The sequence below is a fragment of the Thalassophryne amazonica genome, chromosome 2 (genome assembly GCF_902500255.1).
Source record: "Thalassophryne amazonica chromosome 2, fThaAma1.1, whole genome shotgun sequence".
Taxonomy (NCBI): domain Eukaryota; kingdom Metazoa; phylum Chordata; class Actinopteri; order Batrachoidiformes; family Batrachoididae; genus Thalassophryne; species Thalassophryne amazonica.
In genome coordinates this window covers 3,124,861-3,147,241 of record NC_047104.1, presented here as the reverse complement: position 1 = coordinate 3,147,241, position 22,381 = coordinate 3,124,861, and the positions used below count along the sequence as shown (strand labels likewise).

At 45.0% G+C, this 22,381-nt stretch overlaps 1 protein-coding gene across 1 annotated transcript in view; it reads left to right on the top strand.

Moving 5' to 3' along the window:
- LOC117501446 overlaps positions 1 to 22,381 on the top strand; it is a 190,361-nt gene that overhangs the window by 49,667 nt on the left and 118,313 nt on the right. The window contains 7 exon segments of the mRNA XM_034160351.1: positions 3,039 to 3,130; positions 3,217 to 3,331; positions 4,329 to 4,456; positions 4,528 to 4,676; positions 4,776 to 4,920; positions 5,382 to 5,547; positions 6,244 to 6,314. Coding sequence (XP_034016242.1) covers positions 3,039 to 3,130; positions 3,217 to 3,331; positions 4,329 to 4,456; positions 4,528 to 4,676; positions 4,776 to 4,920; positions 5,382 to 5,547; positions 6,244 to 6,314 — 866 coding nt within the window.

Here is a 22,381-nt window from a genome sequence, read left to right as displayed (position 1 = left end):
ACACATATTTGAATGTGCACATGCCCACATGGTTGGTTTTCATTTGGAACAATTACACGAACAAACTATTTAACTACCAAGCAGCCCCCGTTGTGCAACATGCCAGCCTCTAGCCTGTTCCCAATCCAACCTAATGCATTTGTGCATCACATATGATTTGAACATTGATGAAATGAAAATGCTTTCTGTTAACAAAAACAAACTCATCATGTGACGGCGCCTTTATAGTTCTGTTTCCATTCGGGAAACCGGCTCTCGCTGCAAATTGTACTTTAATGTTGGAATGTGATGTACCTGGATGACATTTGGATGATTGCATTCCACACAGCTGGCATGGCTCGGCGCAAGGTTTACTGGCACATTGGAATGCCCTGTTGCCAGGAAGCCCAGCGTGGTTAGCACCTGTGTGCGCACAGACAACCCCTGGCTTCTCGCCGTATTGCGCTCTGGCTGGCTGCAGTTCTGAGACATACTTTATTGATCTCACAGTGGAGAAATTAAGTTTACACTCCAGTTACCTCAGACAGCAATTAGTCCACAATTATTACTTGTTTACCGTAATAATGGCACACATCAGAATTAAAGACAGCACATACACATTTGACATTGTTTATGTGCACTAAATTTGAAGAAGTCTGTTATCCAAATTGAGGCAAGTGGGTGAAGGTCACGCAGCATCCCTGAGATGCGCCACCGTCAGCTTGGGGGGGGGGGGGGGGGACCAGGTGCAGCTAAAACCGCGCCGCCCCTGCAGAATGGAAGGGATGACGTGAGCAGAATCCGGAGTAGGGGTGTGTGATGGGGGGTAGGAGGGGGGTGGGGAGAGGGAGTGGAGCATGCTTCAGTCCTGTGAAACAGTTTATTGTCTTTGTGAATTGAGATAAGAAACAGCCGAATGTTCACCAAGGCCAAAGACATTCCTCTGGAGGAAAACAGGAGGGCAGTTTGTTCTTCAGGCTTGATAAGCCTGCCGTGTTGTGGTTTGAGCAGTGAAAAACAAACTTTTTACAGCTTCACTTGAACAACCAAATCCCAATTATGAATTAAGAATATTCCAATTATGAATTAAGAATATTCCCCGGCCTCCGAAACCTTCTGAGTTCAAGACTGAGTTCAAGAGTCATCGCAGTCTGAGAATGCACTGCCTTGCCAACCTTATTAATCATGACGGACAAGCGAGGGGCCGTGGTTCTTGATGCCGCCGTCTTTCCAATTTTCCGGTAGATCAGGGCAGCACATAAGCCAGAAAGTACCAGCCCTGCTACCATAAGACCAAATATGAATAAATCCTCGACGTCGTCAACAGAGAACGGTGCAAAGCATACAACACGCCGCGACCCCCAGGAGTCGAGAACATAGGATACGTTCCATCTGGGCAGGTAGGATCCCCCGGTCCTGACCTTCTTGTAGAAAAGATGGTATCAATAGCGTTCAGAGACCAGCTGATCAATTCCATGGTTAATCCAATAGTAGTCCAATAGATCCAGTATCCAATATAATTTGAGGAATTCACAGTCTGGTGAAGTAGGGACTTGAAGGTTAAAGCAGAGAGCAGAGATAAGGGAGAGTGGAGGAGATGTGACCGCTCTCGTCGGAGTCCCAAGCTGAATGTGCGCAACTCCACTAAGAGTGGCCTTGGGAATCAAAATCGGTTCATGAGCCAATTATCGTCATTTACAAATAAATCCTCGCCTTGTTCCTTCTCTCCAGCTCTGTTTTGTGTATTTTCGACCTGCTTGCCTCTCGTGTGTTTTGACCACCTGCCTGTATTACCGACGACGCCTAAGCCTGATGTTCCATGTACATCTGCTCTTGTTGGACTGCCTTTTTGTGTACCGGACCCCGTTTACTGCTTCAGTAAACTGTTTTTACATACAAAGCTCTTTGTCTGAGTCCTGCATTTGTGTCCAGCTATTTCTATCAACCAGAGCTGATAGTACATGAGGCCCCTGGACTTTATAAGTGCATGGCTGACTTACTGTGTGGTTGTGAGGCTTGGGTGCTAAGCAACATAAAATGACAAGTGGATGTTTTTGGTACGAGAAGTAGGCAATTCCATGAGATGGTCACATCCATTAACACTTTCATTGGTCCTGCTGTGATCTACCCATCCCAGAGACTTCTTATTCTCAATAAGATGAAGAAATAATCAACAAAAATCATTTCTGTTAGTGCTGATGGCCCCATCAACTACAGTGCATCCAGAAAGGTGATTTCATTGATCAACTCATCCCATCTGCTGTCACTCAGTGAAATCACCTGGCATGGTTGGTGGTTACAAATAACCTGCACCTTCTTTAAACTTTAACTTGGTTAAGTGTTGGGCTTGAGACCAGAGGATCCTCGGTTCAAACCCCAGCCTGAGTGGAAAATCACTAAGGGCCCTTGGGCAAGGATCTTAATCCCCTAGTTACTCCTTGTGGTTGGTAAGGATAGACCTTACTTGTGTGAAGCACCTTGAGGCAACTTTGTTGTGATTTAGCACTATATAAATAAAATACATTGAAAATAAATTGAATTGAAATGGAGCAATAACTCCACCTGGTGGACATTTACCATTGATATAGGTACAACACAAACGCCTCCAAGGGCTCCAGTATTTCAGGAAGGAGTGGAGGCCGAAGTCTACAAGTGGATTCCATTGTGTGCAGAAGGTGGAACCTGAAGGATGTGTTGGATTGCAAGGTAGTGCCTGGAGAATGTGTCCCAGTGTCCTGTCGTTTGAAGAGATGTCGGGTCAAATGGGAGAGATGGTGAAGTGGAGAGACTCTGTATGTGTGGGTGAAGGTACCAAAGATGTGAACTTCAGGAAATTACAAGAGAAGACGACCAAAGAGGAAGAAATGCAAAATGGAATAAGACAGAGGAGGAAAAACCAACCTGCAATAAAGAGCCTGGATCACTGGGCTAAGAGGAAAGAAGAATATTTAAGCAAAAAAGAGCAAAGGAGTGAAGTGGTTTGAAAATGTTCTGGGTATGTAGGTAGAGATCAGCACGTGCATTGAAGATTGTCTTAGTGAGATATATTTTCTCTCAAGGAAGGATCTCGTTAACCAACGTGTCTGAGAGAAAGGACAGGATCAGGCTGGGAATGACACTCGTGTCCAACCCTAAAGACAACAGCTTTGTGGTGAGAACTGCTTTTAAAATCATGACTTTCTCTGATGGCATCCTCTGAAAACTGTCCGCTGAGCTCCTTAATGTTTTGTGTTCCAGGCATGCGGCCCACTGTGGTCCTACGAGTGCGGCAACTCGTACTACAGCACGGGCATATGCTCCAGAGTCAACGCCAGCTTCAAGTTCTCCAGAACCATCGCACCTGCCTTCCAGAGTAAGACAAAGTTTTTCCTTCCCACTGTCACCTGTCTTCTTGCTCTGGGGGTTGGTGAGGTTTGACCTTACTTATGTGAAGCACCTTGAGGCAGCTTTGTGATTTGATGCTATATAAATGAAAAGAAATTAAACAAGAGCAGACAGAGATTTCTGACGTCCACCAATCCAGATCCAGATCATCTCCAAAATGTCAGTGCAGTCTTCCTAGGCCTAACATCTATCTGTGGTGCAAATTTCATCAAGTTTAGACGTAATCCTGCTAAGAGGCAGACAGAAAAATAAATAACCGACGATGCTTTTATTACATCCTTGGTGGACGTAATAAATTGAAATTGAAAATAATTTGATCTGACCATCATGCTACAATCTGAAAGGTCCTGGAGAATCACATTTTTATTTTGAAAATATCAAACTCTACTTTTCAAACTACACGTTTAAGTACTGTTGGCTGAATGAGGCCTTTTTTAAAGGTCAAAGAAAAAGATGACCCTGTTTTGACTTTACAGGTCATTTTATTGTTGCTCTGCACTCTGAACATCCTGAAGCTGCACTCTTCAAATTACACATTAGAATGTTGCTGAGGGTCAAAGTCATGCTGCTGTTTCTGGCCTAATGTTTAGTTGGTTTAATGCTGCAGGTAACAATATTAATACATAAATTAAAAAAACTCATTTTAAATAACTATACTTCTTTCCCTGCATCCTATGGATTGAAAATTTTTGCATAAATTGCCAAATTATTGAATATAATTGTATTGACTCCCTACCCATTGAAAATAAAGAAAGAATTAAAATACACTTGTTCCAACTTGCTCATGTTGACGCTGTGCACTCTGTGGATCCTTGTATAAAGGAAGAAATTATTGAAGCTCAAGGTCACCTTGCTGTTTTTGCCTTTTTTATATTCTTTGCAGGAACGTGACTGCACGGCTGAAACTGTATAATTCCACGTGCAGTGGCTTTATTTTTAAATGATTTCTTTTTGTTCTTTTCGAGGATGTGAGACTTACATGGACATCGTGATTGTTCTAGATGGTTCTAACTCCATCTACCCTTGGTATGAAGTTCAGGCTTTTCTTATCAACATCCTTCAGAAGTTCCATATTGGACCCGGTCAAATCCAGGTGGGTGGCTGGTTTTTGTGTTTGTTTGTTTTTGCTTCCCTGCTCACAGATTAATATTTTTCATTGATCAGGTTGGAATTGTTCAGTACGGTGAGAAGGTCATCCACGAGTTCAAACTCTCTGACTTTAAATCTGTCGAGGAAGTTGTGAAGAGAGCACGAAGCATTAGCCAGCGGGGCGGCGAGGAGACCAACACCGCTCTTGGCATCAATGTGGCTCGGTAAAGTATCTCCATCGCTGCACAGCGCCACATTTCCTCCACACCTCCTCCACCCGTCTGACGCTTATTGTCCTGATCATGTGATCCGTGCTGTCGCAGCTCAGAAGCTTTCAAACAAGGAGGTCGGCGAGGTGCCAAGAAGGTGATGATCGTGATAACAGATGGAGAGTCTCACGACAGCGCCGATCTCAAGGACGTCATCGAGGCGAGCGAGAAGGACGGCATCATCCGTTACGCCATCGCTGTGAGTCTGCTAGATGGATTATTCACCTGGCTTAGAACTCGTAAAAGTTTATGACTTTTAATATCTTTTCTTAAACTGTTAATAACTTTCCTTGGCGGCGCTGTAAACCTTAATGACGTGACCTCATAGTTCTGTTCAAGCAGTTTGTTCAAGAGCCAAAAATGTCTGAAGCCTTTGCAGAAGTCCAAATGTAAGCTCCTCAGATCCTCAGACTTCATGGTTCTGTGGTTGGTTCCCCGGCGTAGTAGGTTCAAAGGCACCTGATTCTATCCACCACCTTACATAGCTACGTTCGATGTCTGGAAGTCTTTCGGGTGCAAACCAACTGGAATGACAAGCGTTGGTATTTCTGAGTCTGCGGCCTTACCAGAAGCCTTTAAAATGATCTCAAAAACTGATAACATCAACACACCACAGGGGGCTCTTGGGATTTGGCACTGATGGACTATTTGTCCTTTTAGGTCCTTGGCTACTACAACCGCAGAGGCATCAACCCTGAAGCCTTTCTCAATGAAATCAAATACATTGCCAGCGACCCGGATGACAAACACTTCTTCAACGTAACTGATGAGTCGGCACTCAAAGACATCGTGGACGCACTTGGAGATCGCATCTTCAGTTTGGAAGGTTTTGTGAGGGATTTATTTTAACTATGCATCTTAATGATCACACATTCAGATTCACACAGATGATCCCAACCAAGTCCAGACAAGCAAACGAATATATCTAGTACACAGTACTGGTCCAAGGTTTGGAAAGCGTGTCCAGAGATGCAACAGGAAAATTCTCAGTTCCTCCACTCACATCCACAGAAGCCTATAATTTTTTTCTTGGTCTTGGTGGCTTTCCTCACAGGGCTCCTTCCAGCACAGTTACTCTATTTTGTAAAGACCAATGTGTTTGTTTATTGATTTATTTTCATTTCCCTTATCTTCCCATTGTTTCCTGATTGGGGTTACACCACCTGAGGGAAGAACCACAAACCCGTCATGAAGGAGGTGGATTCAGCAGTCTACTGTAGACTTGGCCTAGTGGACATCCTGCTGGTCAGACAATACAACTGCTGCTGTCCCTTTTTAGAGACAGCTTCAGAGTTAACATCAGATTTCAGTTTCTGGCAAAATAACCAAATAAACACCACTGTGTTGTGTTCGATATGCTAATCGCTAATCGCTCTGCACGGACGCTAAAATACCAAACAAGTGAATCTCAATGATTTTCCCAAATATTGGAGCTCATTTGGGAGAAGAAGGGTTTGTTGGACCATCATGTGTGTTTATGTGAGTGACAGCAGTGACCTGGATTGTGTTTGTGCTCAAACAGGAACCAGTAAGAACGGCACAGCGTTCGGTCTGCAGATGTCCCAGGCAGGATTCTCCTCACACAACGTGGAGGTGAGTCTGGACTCTGCTCCTCACATCGTCTCATTCCGTCTGTCAACTTGTCTAACCACACACATTGTCTCAGTATCTGCTACATCCCAAAAACCTGTCATTTATCATTTCCTGTCGGCGCCCCCTGAGGGACCTGATTCAGCTGCATTTTTTGCTCTTCAGCTCTCTGGTGAGGAGATGCTGCACCACTCTTTCTCCAGGGCAGTCTGGGAGTTGGACTTTATGGGTTTTGCTTTTCTTTGGTGTTTGGCTGCAGGTGACTCTGGAGGACGGGGATCTGGACTCAGCCGGACCTGTCATTCACATCACTGATATTTTTTTTCCCTCTTTCTGGCTTTGTGCAGACATTTGCTGATGCAAGTCCTTTGATTTTCCATCTCCAATCCACAGTATGAGATGTCGAGGGAATAATAAACACATCCAATTTGGGATGAAAACTAAATATGTAGCGCTGCAGCTGGGTGGCAGGAAGGCTAGAATCTGAGTCTCAGGGGCCAGATTCCACAGATGCTCCAAAGCACCAATCTGAGTGTTGAGAGGAGAAGAACTTTTAGGAAAGAATGTTGAGTTTTAAAGGAGAAAAACAGCCTGATGGTTTTACCAAATGTGACATGTGCCAACGCTGGCATCAGTTGGTGTTCTGTCAAGTTTGAATTAGAATCTGCTGTTTCTTCAACGTGTGCTGACTGGTGCTGTTGGTGAGTTTTTCATCACTCATCCAAGCTGCTTCTTCCCTCTGGGTTTGGGAAACAAACTCCCAGATTGGGAACATCTGTTGATCAGGGGCATTGCAGCAGGGTGGACAAACGAGGGGTTGCCGTGGGCCCTGAGCTGGAAGGCGGCTTCCAGACATCAGTTGTTTACTTTAGAGTACAACTGAGGAGACTGCAACCACATGTCCAGAATCCCCCCCCAGTGAAGCCCCATCTAACTGGGTTGTTGTCAAATGCTTCCATCTCATGTCTCTGGTAAATGTTTCCTATACAAAAAACTAAAACACCTTTAATAATATTACATAAAAAAGAAGCAAATATAATCCTTTCAACATACAAAGTTTGTCTTATTCTGTCTAAATTGTCATGAATTAAACTGGTTTCTGGGGTGGGGGTGACTTTTTTTGTGGTGCCCCAGAGGGTCTTTAAACTCCTCTGCTGCTGATAACTAAACAGAGTTTAGCAATCATAGGGTATGAGACGGGTTCACCCTGGACAGGACGCCAGATAATCACAGGGACACACACACACACACACACACACACACACACACACACACACACACACACACACACACACACACACACACACACACACACACACACACACACACACACACACACACACACACACACACACACACACTTCTTCTTCTTATTATTATTACTATTATTATTATGATTATTGTGATTATTATTATTTATTTGGTTTGTTTCAGAAAGATGATTCTCTCTTTCTGCAGTACCTCAGATTATATGTAGCCATGAGATTAATATTCACTCTTATGCTGATGATACACATGTATTTTTGTTGCAGGCAGAGTTGATTCCTGTGTGTGAGTGAATCGGTGGAAATGTGCCTGTATTTGGTCTTTGAGCTAAACATGAAAACCAATTAGTCCTAATAAGATTAAAAAAAGTCAACACTGAACAAATTCTCTGGATAAAAACCTTTAACCTCAATGCCCAAAGACTCCACATACAAGAGAGACAAAGACATATTTAAAATGTAGGTGACACCAAAAAATATGCACAATTAATCACTAAAAATGATGAAATGTTGATATTTATAAAAATCCCGAACAATAAAAGTCAACTGTAAGTGAGCAGGTGAAGGATAAACTACAACTGCCTGAAGCCTGCGCTCTATTTCAGCCCTCAGCCACGGCCATAGTGTTGATACGTCATCACCAGAATGGGACCTGCTGATTCAAACCCAAATCAGGTGTAAACATGGCAGAGGTCGAGCTGTTTTCAGATGATTTTTTTCTAGCGTGGAGAGTTTTTTTTTTAAGTCCAGTCTGAAGGTGTTTCTGAAGAAGCCATGTGAAATACAGCCTGATGGTTTTGAGCCTTATTTAGATGACAATGAGGGAGACTAAACCTTGGAGGAAAACCTTCAGTCTAACAACAGTGACAATATTGGCAGAGTTCAGAACACAGAATGGTGATTATAAAATAAAAAAATACATAATAGTTGGGTCATCTGGAGAACTTCAGTGACTGTGGAGAGCGAAGGTTAGATTGTCATTGGATTTGTGTTTTATGAGGGTTAATTTAAAAAAAATAGTGGGGATAACCCACGCGAAAGTGTGGGCTAAATGGCCGCCACACACACACCATTTTGATAATTGGTTTTTCAAAGGTTTGGCCTAGAGTGCTGATCAGCATATGCTTTCTGTTTTGTTTTGGTTTTTTTTAGGGGGGGGGGGGGGGGGTGTGTGTCAAGGAATTCATATTTAATATAATTTTTATGATCTGACCTCATTATGACCTCCAAATTAAGATGTCCGCCATATTGTAAAGTGGTTTTTCAATGGTTTGGTCTACAGTGCTGATCAGCATATGCTTTCTGGTTTTTTTTTTGGGTCGAGTAATTCATATTTAATATAATTTTTATGATCTAACCTCGTTATGGTCTCCAAATCAAAGATGGCCCCATATTGTAAATTGGTGTTTCAGTGGTCAGGTTTACAGTGCCGATCATCGTATGCATTCTGGGGATGTTTGGTTCAAATATTTGATATTTAATAACGTGCATGTACTTTTGTATTTTTCAGGTTTACATGTATCTGCATGTGTGCTGTTGGATACCACTGCATGTGAGGATAAAAACATTTGTTTAATTACAGTCCGGTAATGTTGCCTCACTACAGCTACAGCTAGTCCATGACCTCAGTGGAGTGTCCTTGCCTCAAGTGGAGGAGTTTAAGTATCTCGGGGTCTTGTTCACGAGTGAGGGACGGATGGAGCGTGAGATCGATAGACAGATCGGTGCAGCATCTGCAGTGATGCGGTCGCTGTATCGGACCGTCTTGGTGAAGAGAGAGCTGAGTAGGGGGGCAAAGCTCTCGATTTACCAATCGATCTACGTTCCGATCCTCACCTATGGTCATGAGATTTGGCTCATGACCGAAAGAACGAGATCACGAGTACAAGCGGCCGAGATGAGTTTCCTCCGCAGGGTGGCTGGGTGCTCCCTTAGAGATAGGGTGAGGAGCTCAGTCACTCGGGAGGAGCTCGGAGTCGAGCCGCTGCTCCTCCACGTCAAAAGGAGTCAGTTGAGGTGGCTCGGGCATCTTTTCCGGATGCCCCCTGGACGCCTCGCTGGAGATGGTGTTCTGGGCACGTCCCATTGGGAGGAGGCCCCGGGGAAGACCCAGGACACGCTGGAGGGACTACATCTCTTGGCTGGCTTGGGAATGCCTTGGAGTTCCCCCAGAGGAGCTGGGGGAGGTGTGTGTGGATCGGGAAGTCTGGGCGGCTTTGCTTGAGCTGCTGCCCCCGCGACCCGACTCCGGATAAAGCGGAAGAAATGATGGATGGATAGATGGATGGATGGATTTTGCAAGGGGCCACGTCTGTAGCCCATCTGGTACAGCCATGAAAGTAGCCCAAATGGAGAAGTCTGGGTTGGCTACCTTGATAGACCTTACAGATGGATCAGGTATGGTCAAACCTGAGTCGGTTCTAGAGTTACCGAGCAGTGCCTGTCAGTCTACAATGTAGATTTCTCAATGTGAAAAACCTGTAAGAGCAAGCCTTTGTACAAATTCAAGCTACACCCAGTTCCTGAGAAACCACAGGACCACATCAGCCTTGTGGATATGGGACTGATCTGGTGGTTAGCCACCCCCACACCCGACGAACATGAGGCCATGAAGAGGGATGTTTGCAATATCACTGGAACGACTATTTGGATAAGATCTGCAATATTGCCATCTCACGCCACGCTGATGTATATCTGATCATTCTAGTCAATACAAGACAGGTATGACCTTCAATTCAACATCAAGGATGATGAGCACGAGCGACAGACAGCCAAACATCAACACATCCCAAATGTTTTCCCCAAGCATGAAGCATACAGTTGTATGCAAAAGGTTGGGCACCCCTGATAATTTTCCTTTATAAGTCATTGGTTGTCTGGATCAGAAATTTCACTTAAATATATCATATAGCAGACAAACACACTGATATTTGTGAAGTGAAATGAAGTTTCTAGTATTTACAGAAAGTGTGCAATAATTCTTTAAACAAAATTAGGCAGGTGCATGAATTTGGGCACCCTGGTCATTTTATTGATTTGAATACATTTAGCACTAATTATTGGAACAGAAAATTGGTTTGGTAAGCTCATTGACCCTTGACCTCTTTACACAGGTGAATCCAATCATGAGAAAATGTATTTAAGGTGGCCATTTGCAAATGTTTCCCCTCTTTGCATCTCTTCTAATGAGTGGCAACATGGGAGCCTCTAAACAACTCTCAAATGACCTGAAAACAAAGATTGTTCAACATCATGTTTTAGGGGAAGGATACAAAAAGCTATCTCAGAGATTTCAGCTGTCAGTTTCCACTGTGAGGAACATAGTGAGGAAATGGAAGACCACAGGCACAGTACAACCCCTGGCAATAATTATGGAATCACCGGCCTCGGGGGATGTTCATTCAGTTGTTTAATTTTGGAGAAAAAAGCAGATCACAGAAATGGCACAAAACTAAAGTCATTTCAATTGGCAACTTTCAGGCTTTAAGAAACACTATAAGAAATCAGGAAAAATAATTGTGACAGTCAGTAATGTTTACTTTTTTAGACCAAGCAGAGGGGAAAAAATATGGACTCACTCAATTCTGAGGAATAAATTATGGAATCACCCTGTAATTTTTCATCCCCAAAACTAACACCTGCATCAAATCAGATCTGCTCATTAGTCTGCATCTAAAAAGGAGTGATCACACCTTGGAGAGCTATTGCACCAAGTGGACTGACATGAATCATGGCTCCAACACGAGAGATGTCAACTGAAACAAAGGAGAGGATTATCAAACTCTTAAAAGAGGGTAAATCATCACACAATGTTGCAAAAGCTGTTGGTTGTTCACAGTCAGCTGTGTCTAAACTCTGGACCAAATACAAACAACATGGGAAGGTTGTTAAAGGCAAACATACTGGTAGACCAAGGAAGACATCAAAGCGTCAAGACAGAAAACTTAAAGCAATATGTCTCAAAAATCGAACATGCACAACAAAACAAATGAGGAACGAATGGGAGGAAACTGGAGTCAACGTCTGTGACCGAACTGTAAGAAACCGCCTAAAGGAAATGGGATTTACATACAGAAAATCTAAAGGAAAGCCATCATTAACACCTAAACAGAAAAAAACAAGGTTACAATGGGCTAGGGAAAAGCAATTGTGGACTGTGGATGACTGGATGAAAGTCATATTCAGTGATGAATCTCGAATCTGCATTGGGCAAGGTGATGATGCTGGAACTTTTGTTTGGTGTCGTTCCAATGAGATTTATAAAGATGACTGCCTGAAGAGAACATGTAAATTTCCACAGTCATTGATGATATGGGGCTGCATGTCAGGTAAAGACACTGGGGAGATGGCTGTCATTACATCATCAATAAATGCACAAGTTTATGTTGATATTTTGGACACTTTTCTTATCCCATCAGTTGAAAGGATGTTTGGGGATGATGAAATCATTTTTCAAGATGATAATGCATCTTGCCATAGAGCAAAAACTGTGAAAACATTCCTTGCAAAAAGACACATAGGGTCAATGTCATGGCCTGCAAATAGTCCGGATCTTAATCCAATTGAAAATCTTTGGTGGAAGTTGAAGAAAATGGTCCATGACAAGGCTCCAACCTGCAAAGCTGATCTGGCAACAGCAATCAGAGAAAGTTGGAGCCAGATTGATGAAGAGTACTGTTTGTCACTCATTAAGTCCATGCCTCAGAGACTGCAAGCTGTTATAAAAGCCAGAGGTGGTGTAACAAAATACTAGTGATGTGTTGGAGTGTTCTTTTGTTTTTCATGATTCCATAATTTTTTCCTCAGAATTGAGTGATTCCATATTTTTTTTCCCTCTGCTTGGTCTAAAAAAGTAACCGTTACTGACTGCCACAACTTTTTTTTTCCTGATTTCTTATAGTGTTTCTTAAAGCCAGAAAGTTGCCATTTGAAATGACTTTAGTTTTGTGTCATGTCTGTGATCTGCCTTTTTTCTACAAAATTAAACAACTGAATGAACATCCTCCGAGGCCGGTGATTCCATAATTTTTGCCAGGGGTTGTACTAGTTAAGGCCTGAAGTGGCAGGCCAAGAAAAATCTCAGATAAGTTGATGGTGAGAACAGTCATAGTCAACCCACAGACCTGCTCCAAAGACCTACAACATGATCTTGCTGCAGATAGTGTCATCATTCAACTATACAGCGCACTTTGCACAAACAGGTGCTGTATGATGCTGTAATGCAGAGGAAGCCTTTTCTCAGTACACGCCACCAACAGAGTCGCTTCAGGTATGCTAAAGCACATTTGGACAAGCCAGCTTCATTTTGGAATAAGGTGCTGTGGACTGATGAAACTAAAATTGAGTTATCTGGACATAACAAGGGGCAGTATGCTGAAAAAGAACACAGCATTCCAAGAAAAACACTTGCTACCTACAGTAAAATTTGGAGGTGGATTCATCATGCTGTGGGGCTGTGTGGCCAGTGCAGGTACTGGGAATCTTGTTAAAGTTGAGGGTCACATGGATTCCAGTCAATATCAGCAGATTCTTGAGAACAATGTTCATGAATCAGTGACAAAGTTGAAGCTGTGCCAGGCTGGATCTTTCAACAAGACCACTACCCTAAACACTGCTTAAAATCTACTAAGGCATTCATGCACAGGAACAAGTACAATGTTCTGGAATGGCCATCTCAGCGCACAGACCCGAATACCATTGAAAATCTGTGGTGTGATTTTAAGCGGGCTGTCCATGCTCGAAAACCAACAAACCTGAGATGTTTTGTAAAATGAATGGTCCAAAATACCTTCAACCAGAATCCAGACTCTCATTGGAAGCTATAGGAAGCATTTAGAGGCTGTTATTTCTGCAAAAGGAGGATCTACTAAATATTGATGTATTTTTTTTTTTCTGTTGGGGTGCACAAATGTATGCACCTGTCTAATTTTGTTTAAATAATTATTGCACACTTCTGTAAATCCTATAAACTTAATTTCATTTCTCAAATATCAGTGTGTTGTCTAGCTATATGATATATTTAACTGAATTGCTGATTCAAACAACCAATGATTTATAAAGGAAAATCATGGAAATCATCAGTGGTGACCAAACCTTTGCATACAAGTGTATTTCCAGGATCTGTTGAGTTGAACAAACTAATGATCAATTTGGATAACAAGGTCAGATTGCAAAAAACTTGTGATGGAACAGATGACATGCTGGTCAAGTGAAAGGTCGCATCATATACTGCATGGGGTGAGAAGTCAATCGACTCAAGCACGTGTTCTGACCACAGACTTTGGATTCAAGCATCCTCAGGCAGATACAGTGCTACTATCTGTCAGACTACGGACCAACAACATCACTGGAGCCATTGTTGATAGAAAGTGAGGACACAGATGTGTATGTCTCACATCAACTTCATGGTGATCTGCTGATTAAATGCAAGGATGGTTTAGTCAATTGTCATGCCATGCTCTCAGAGGATGTCGCAAATATTATAATGCCTCTCCATGTGATAACTGGTAGTAATCAAAAATCAGGTTTCTGTGGTCATGGGAAAAAGAAACTGGAGAAGTGTGTGAATGACCCAGAAGCTAGAGAGCTTCTTGAAATACAGGACAATATCAAGCTGATATGAAAGCATTTGTCCTTTCAACAGGTCTATGATGAGAATACAGATGGTACATGTGGCCAGGCCAGAGTTTCCAAGTGGCATAAAATGAAGAAAAAGAGTACACCCGATGATGACACATTGAATCACATGTGGAAAGAACGAACTTCATCACCTACTACCAACTCCATATAACTTGGTAGAGGCATCCAATTTACAATATGGCGGCGGTGGCCATCTTTGATTTGGAGGCCATAATGAGGTCAGATCATAATTCTGATATTAAATATAAATTCCTCAACCCAAAAAAGCCAGGAAAGCATATGTTGATCAACACTGTAGGCAAAACTACTGAGAAACCAATTACCAAGATGGTGTGTGGTGGCCATTTTGGCCCCCCGCGGAGTTAGCACACACTTCCGCGAGGGTCACCCCACTAGTTTTTAAAAATTAACCTCATAGAAAACAAATCCATTGAGAAACCAACCTTCGCTCTCCACGGTCACAGAAGTTCTCCAGATGACTCAACTATCATGCAGGTGATTTCGGCATGATAAACTGTTTTTTTTTTTTTTTTTTTTTGCCAGCTCTTTGGTCCATAATCAACAGATTAAAAAATAGGTTTACTATCTGTGATGTCAGAAAAAAGTAATAAGGAAGTGTTGATTTTTTATTCATGTTTTTTTTTTATTTATTTGTTTCTGCAAAACAGGTACATACATTTCAAATCTGTAAAATGTCCAGAGGGACTCAAAATATCAGCTATTCTTAAAATAAATATTGTTTCCTTCCTGAATAGAATTAGTGTACTGTCCGTTAATAGCGTAACACGTTATTATTAAATATTAAAACCATTCACACAAGGAGTAATAATATAGTCTTACCTGTCTGTTTCAGTGCGATCATCTTCAGTCCAATGAAAACTTCTGAAAATAATTTAATTAATTGTCCTGGCTGAAGAAAAGTCCATGATGGGTCAAGTCTCTGCTGTACCGATACAGGACCGACATGGTCAACTGCAGTGTAATCCATTAATTGTGTCTGTGGCTGATGGATCGAGTCTGCTGTTAACGAGCCGCTTTGCGCCGTAAGTTAAAAGTTCCAAGTTTATTTCAAGTTTTCAAGTTTATATTTTCAAAAGACTCGCAGAACCTCATCTGCTCATACTTCTCAGTCTGCATGCAACAAAATTATCCCATGATCCACAAAACAATAAAATAAAATAATGTGAAAATACTCAGTTTTGTCTCCATGTCGAGGTGAAGAAGCTGCAAGACACTGTGCGTGCATGTTCGTCAATATAAGTGTTCCACCTGCCAATCAAAGGATTTTGCCAGCGAGAATTACTGTGTGACACCGAAAACACCGTGCAGCTCCGACCCGAACCACTCGATGTAAATGGAGCTGTCAGTAGCCTGTAAAAAATCCATAAATTAATGGAACTATTAAGATAATGGTTCTGGCACTGATATCACTTCCATCTTCTTTACGATGTCGGGACCAGCGAGGAAGATCCTGGTTTTAGTCACGTGCAGTTCAAAATTGGAATATTTATCTCTTCAATAATTGCACAGCAGGAAAGGATACATTTCAAACTGTTGTTTAATTTTAGTCTTAAATACTAAAAAAAAAAGTCATGTCACCCACACTTTAAGTTAATGTTAATTCAAATAAATTTTTTATTATTATTTTTTTTTTTTACAGTTCAAAAAAATGTATTTACAAATATTTAAAAAAAAGACATTTCATTTACATTTCAAGAAGTATGCATTTGAGGAATCTTTCTTGAAACTTGTAAAAAGGATCTCCCAAGAAGCTACCTTAGCTTATAAAAGGAGTCCTAAACACAAAATATATTACAATACAATTACAACAGTAAAAAAAAAAAATCACCCATCACCCCACCCCCTATGGATGCATTAAGCACTCCCACACACACACATTCATACAGTCCCACATTATCTAGAAATAATATTGCAGTTATCCCATCAACTAATCTCATACTGATTTTTGCAGTCATATTCACAAAAGTACGTCAAACACATTAGATTTATTTGCGGCAGCAATTTTTCTTACATTTACAGTTGTGTCAGAGGCATTAAAAAAAAAAAACAAGGTACAAGACATTTAATTATAATACATTTAAATTTCATTGTTATGTACATTATATATACATTGTTTTGTATTATTTATTATTAGGATCTAGCCTGAGTATAATGTAGCAACAAGTCATTTTTCAAAAGTTTCTTAAATATATTTAACGATACAGAGTTTTGTATTGTATCGTCAATTGCATTCCAGATCTGTGGACCTTTGCATGTAATGCCGAAATTAGTACATTTCAATTTACGCTTTTTTGCCCTTCACCTGATTTTTCTTCTTGTGTTATATTCATGATATTCATGAGATGGATAAGTAATTGGGATTATTTGACAAAGTCTTTCATTTTGCTTATATACTACATTATACATCATGCATGCGTTCTGAAATATTTGCTCTCAGTTAGCTTCAGAAGCCTAAGCCTATAAAGAGAGGATCAGAGGGAGCATTATGTTCAGACCAGGTTATAACACGAATCACTTTCTTTTGCAGAGCAATCAATTTATTGAGATAACTAGGATACGTATTACACCATATAATATTACAGTAATTCAAATGTGGTTCAAATAAAGTTTGAAAAGTGTTATAAGAGCTTTAAGAGGGAGATAATGTCGAATTTTATAGAATAATCCAACATATTTTGATAACTTACTTGTCAATTCATCAATTTGTTTTTAAAGTATAAAAATTCATCAATATATATACCTAAAAATTTTATATACTGTACTCTTTCAATGCCAATTCCATTAATCTCCATCTGCACATTTTCAGTATTTATCCGAGATCTGTTAGAACGAAACATAATATAATGAGTTTATTAATGTTTAAAGATAATTTTACTGCATTTGAACCAAATGTCCACTTTAGTTATTCTTCATTAACTGTGTTTTGAAAAACTGAAGATTTTATGTGATAAAAAAAGATTTGTGTCATCTGCAAAAATAATTTTGTGTAATATATCTGATGAATTTATAAAATCGTTTATGTAAATAATAAAAAGAAGTGGACCTAATATGGATCCCTGTGGAACACCACATTTTATTGTTTTATATTGTGATTTACTGGTATGTATCTGTACGTAATGCTCCCTTTCAGACAAATAACCTGAACCAACTAAGTGCAATACCTCTGACACCATAATGCTCAAGTTTCCCCAATAAGATGTTAAAATCTATAGTGTAAAATGCTTTTGATAAATCAAGAAATATCCCACTCCACATTCACCTCTATCTGTTGGGAAAGTGTACACGGGAACACGGACCCACAACAGGGGGCGCAAATGAACGACAATGGAGTAAGTCAAATAACAACGCTTTACTGTTGTGAATGTGCACAACGAATACAACCAATCACAGAAATGGACACAGTCAATTTACAAAAGTGTCGTGTTGGGCAGGCTCGAAGATAGGAGACGCCTCTCCAAGGTAAGACCGGTACCACACGGCTTCCTCCGCCACAGGACCCCGGGTATACTGGAGCCGCCAAGTCCCGAACTCCCAGGTGGCCACTGCCTCCGCGTGTCGGACCTGGTACTGCTGGGCGAGGAACAAAAACACAATTAAAGGTGGCGCGTTGCACCCAGTAATCACCACGGCAGGAAAGCTACCCTCCACCTCTCGTTGGAAAAAAAGGTCTGTTATCACTCACAAAAGTCACAAAAGGTTACTGTCAAGCAGTCAGCTGAGAATATTACCTTCCAGGTAGAACGATATCTCGGCAATGAGGTGGAGATGCGTCCTGCTGATATACCCCACTGATGATTGCCGTCAGCCTGTCTCAGGTGATGGGTGACAGCTGTCACCGAGGCTGCTCCCGTGAGGCGGCGGCGCCCTCTGGTGCCTGGAGCCCGCACTCCAGGCAGGGCGCCCTCTGGTGGTGGTGGGCCAGCAGTACCTCCTCTTCAGCGGCCCACACAACAGGACCCCCCCCTCAACGGGCGCCTCCTGGCGCCCGACCGGGCTTGTCGGGTGGCGACGGTAGAAGTCGCCAGGAGTGCCGGGTCCAGGATGAAAGCTCCTCTTCACCCAGGAGCGTTCTTCAGGGCCGTACCCCTCCCAGTCCACCAGATATTGAAAGCCCCGGCCCATCCGTCGGACGTCCAACAACCGGCGCACTGTCCAAGCCGGCTCGCCATCGATGATCCGGGCAAGAGATGGCGCCGGACCGGGTGTACAGAGGGGCGAGGTGTGATGGGGCTTGATTTTCGACACATGGAACACTGGATGGATCCGCAGTGAGGCTGGAAGCTGAAGCCTCACTGCGGCGGGATTGATGACCTTGAGGATTTTAAACGGTCCTATGTACCTGTCCTGTAGTTTGGGGGAGGCCACTTGTAGTGGGATGTCCTTTGTGGACAACCACACTTCCTGCCCGGGGCGATATGTAGGGGCCGGGGTCCGCCGCCGGTCTGCATGGGTCTTCGCCCTCATCCGGGCCCTCAACAAAGCAGAACGGGCGGCACGCCACACCCGACGGCACCTCCGCAGGTGGGCCTGGACCGAGGGCACACCGACCTCTCCCTCAACCACCGGGAACAACGGGGGCTGATACCCCAAACACACCTCAAAGGGGGAGAGGCCGGTGGCTGATGACACTTGACTGTTGTGGGCGTACTCGATCCAGGCCAGATGAGTACTCCAGCGCCGCGGTGCGCGGCTGTCACACAACGCAGTGTTTGCTCCATTTCTTGATTGGCCCGCTCTGCTTGCCGTTGGTCTGGGGGTGATACCCGGACGAGAGACTGACCGTGGCCCCCAGCTCCCGGCAAAAGCTCCTCCAGACATGCGAGGAGAACTGGGGACCGCGATCGGAGACGATGTCTGATGGTATCCCATGCAGGCGGACGACGTGGTGGACCAGGAGGTCCGCTGTCTCCTGGGCCGTTGGGAGCTTCGGGAGGGCCACGAAGTGGGCCGCCTTGGAGAATCGGTCCACTATCGTGAGGATCACGGTGTTGCCCTGGGACGGCGGGAGGCCCGTGACAAAATCCAGGCCGATGTGGGACCAGGGGCGATGAGGCACGGGCAGCGGCTGTAGCAGTCCCGGAGCCTTGCGATGGTCGGCCTTGCCCCTGGCACAGGTGGTACAGGCCTGGATGTAGTCCCGGACGTCGGCCTCCAGGGACGCCCACCAGAAGCGCTGCCGGACAACTGCCACGGTTCTTCGCACCCCTGGATGACAGGAGAGCTTGGAGCCGTGACAGAAGTCCAGGACTGCAGCCCTAGCCTCTGGTGGGACGTACAGTCTGTCCTTTGGTCCAGTCCCGGGGTCCGGGCTCCGTGCCAGGGCCTCCCGGACGGTTCTCTCTACGTCCCAGGTGAGGGTGGCCACGATAGTGGACTCCGGGATGATGGGTTCCGGTGGATCCGACAACTCCGCTTTGACCTTGTCTTCGTGTACCCGGGACAAGGCATCCGACTTCTGGTTCTTGGTCCCGGGCCGGTAGGTGATGCGGAAGTCAAAACGGCCGAAGAACAGTGACCAGCGGGCTTGCCTGGGATTCAGCCGCTTGGCGGTCCTGATATATTCCAGGTTCCGGTGGTCAGTGAAAACCGTGAACGGCACGGACGTTCCCTCAACAGGTGTCTCCACTCTTCAAGAGCCTCTTTCACCGCTAGGAGTTCTCGGTTGCCGACGTCATAGTTCCGTTCAGCCGGGGTCAACCTGCGGGAAAAATAGGCACACGGATGAAGGACCTTATCGGTCTTCCCACTCTGGGACAGCACAGCTCCTATCCCTGAGTCCGAGGCGTCCACTTCAACCACTAACTGGCGGCTAGGATCGGCTGCACCAGAAGGGTGCAGACGAGAAGCGCCGTTTCAACTCCTTGAACGCGGCATCGCAACGATCCGACCAGGTGAAGGGGACTTTTGGTGAGGTCAGGGCTGTCAGGGGCTAGCAACCTGGCTGTAGCCCTTAATGAACCTCCTGTAGAAATTCGCAAAGCCGAGGAACTGTTGCAGCTTCCTACGGCTTGTGGGTTGGGGCCAGTCTCCCACCGCTGCAACCTTGGCCGGATCAGGAGCGACGGAGTCGGGGGAGATGATGAACCCCAGGAAGGACAAAGCGGTGCGGTGAAACTCACACTTCTCGCCCTTAACAAACAGCCGGTTCTCCAATAACCGCTGCAGGACCTGACGTACATGTCGGACATGGGTCTCAGGATCCGGAGAAAAGAGAGTATGTCGTCTAAATATACAAGACGAATCGGTGCAGGAAGTCCCGCAAGACATCATTAACCAATGCTTGGAACGTCGCGGGAGCATTTGTAAGACCGGACGGCATGACCAGGTACTCAAAATGACCTAACGGGGTGTTAAATGCCGTCTTCCACGTCTCCCTTCCGGATCCGAACCAGGTGATACGCATTCCTAAGATCAAGCTTGGTGAATATCTTGGCTCCATGCAGGGGCGTGAACACCGAATCCAACAAGGGTAAGGGGTATCGGTTACGAACCGTGATTTCGTTCAGCCCCCTGTAATCAATGCATGGACGTAATCCGCCATCCTTTTTCCCCACAAAAAAGAAACCCGCACCCAGCGGGGAGGTGGAATTCCGGATCAACCCGGCAGCCAAAGAGTCCCGGATGTAGGTCTCCATTGATTCGCGTTCAGGTCGTGAGAGGTTGTACAGCCTGCTGGACGGGAACTCAACGCCTGGAACCAAATCAATGGCACAATCATACGGGCGGTGCGGGGGAAGGGTGAGTGCCAGATCCTTGCTGAACACCTCCGCAAGGTCATGGTACTGCACCGGCACCGTCCCTAGATTGGGCGGGGCTCTGACCTCCTCCCTGGCCTGGGAACCGGGAGGAACCGAGGAACCTAAACAACCCGATGGCAGGTCTCGCTCCACTGGACCACTACCCCGGACGGCCAATCGATCCGGGGTTGTGCTTCAACATCCAGGGAAAACCTAAAATCACACGGGAGGTGGCCGGAGTTACAAAAAACTCGATCTCCTCCCGGTGATTCCCCGACACCACCAGAGTTACTGGTGGTGTCTTGTGGGTGATTGGAGGGAGTAGGGAGCCATCTAGTGCCCGTACCTGCACAGGCGAGGTAAGCGCCACCAGAGGGAACCCTATCTCCCTGGCCCATTTGCTATCAAGCAAATTCCCTTCTGAGCCCGTGTCCACCAGTGCTGGGGCCTTCAGGGTTAAATCCTCATAAAGGATTGTAACTGGGAGTCGTGTGGCGATGTGGGTGTGTCCCACGTGAACGTCTCGGCCCCCCCCTAGCCCAGTGTCTAGGGGCGGGCGTTGGTGTTTAACCGTTCGGGGCAGTCTCGTACCTGATGCTCAATCGAGCCACAAACAAAACACGCTCCGCGGGCAGCCTCCTTTGTGTGACCGGTGCCCTAAATGTTGCCCTACTCGTGTCCATAGCTTCGTCAGCAGGGGGAGCTGTGATCGCACGGAGCGCAGGGGCCGTGGAGCGTGGGGAGGGCGGAACGCGGTCGGAACCGGAAGGGAGAGGGACGACGCGTGCCTGGCCACGCCCTTCGTCTCGTTCCCGACGGCGCTCATTTAACCGATTGTCTAATCGTATGACAAGATCGATAAGCCCATCCAAATCCCGCGGTTCGTCCTTAGCCACCAGGTGCTCCTTGAGGACCAATGACAGTCCGTTTACGAAGGTGGCGCGGGGCAGTGTTATTCCAGCCGGACCTCGCAGCCGCGATGCGGAAGTCGACTGCATAGGCAGCTGCGCTCCGGCGCCCCTGTCTCATTGACAGCAGCACGGCTGAAGCGGTCTCTCCTCTATTAGGGTGATCGAACACTGTTCTGAGCTCCCTCACAAACCCATCATATGTCTGAAGGAGCCGTGACTTTTGCTCCCAGAGCGCTGTAGCCCAAGCGCGTGCCTCACACACGAAGCAGATTTATCACATAAGCTACCTTGCTAGCGTCGGTCGCGTACATGATGGGACGCTGTGCGAAGACGGCGAACACTGCATAAGGAAATCCGCGCACGTCTCCACACAGCCTCCGTACGGCTCTGGGGGGCTTATGTATGCTTCAGAGGATGGGGGGGGGGTCGTTGGACAACCAGTGGAACGCGCTGTCACGCACAGGGTCTACGGGAGGGAGAGCCGCAGCGGCGCCCGG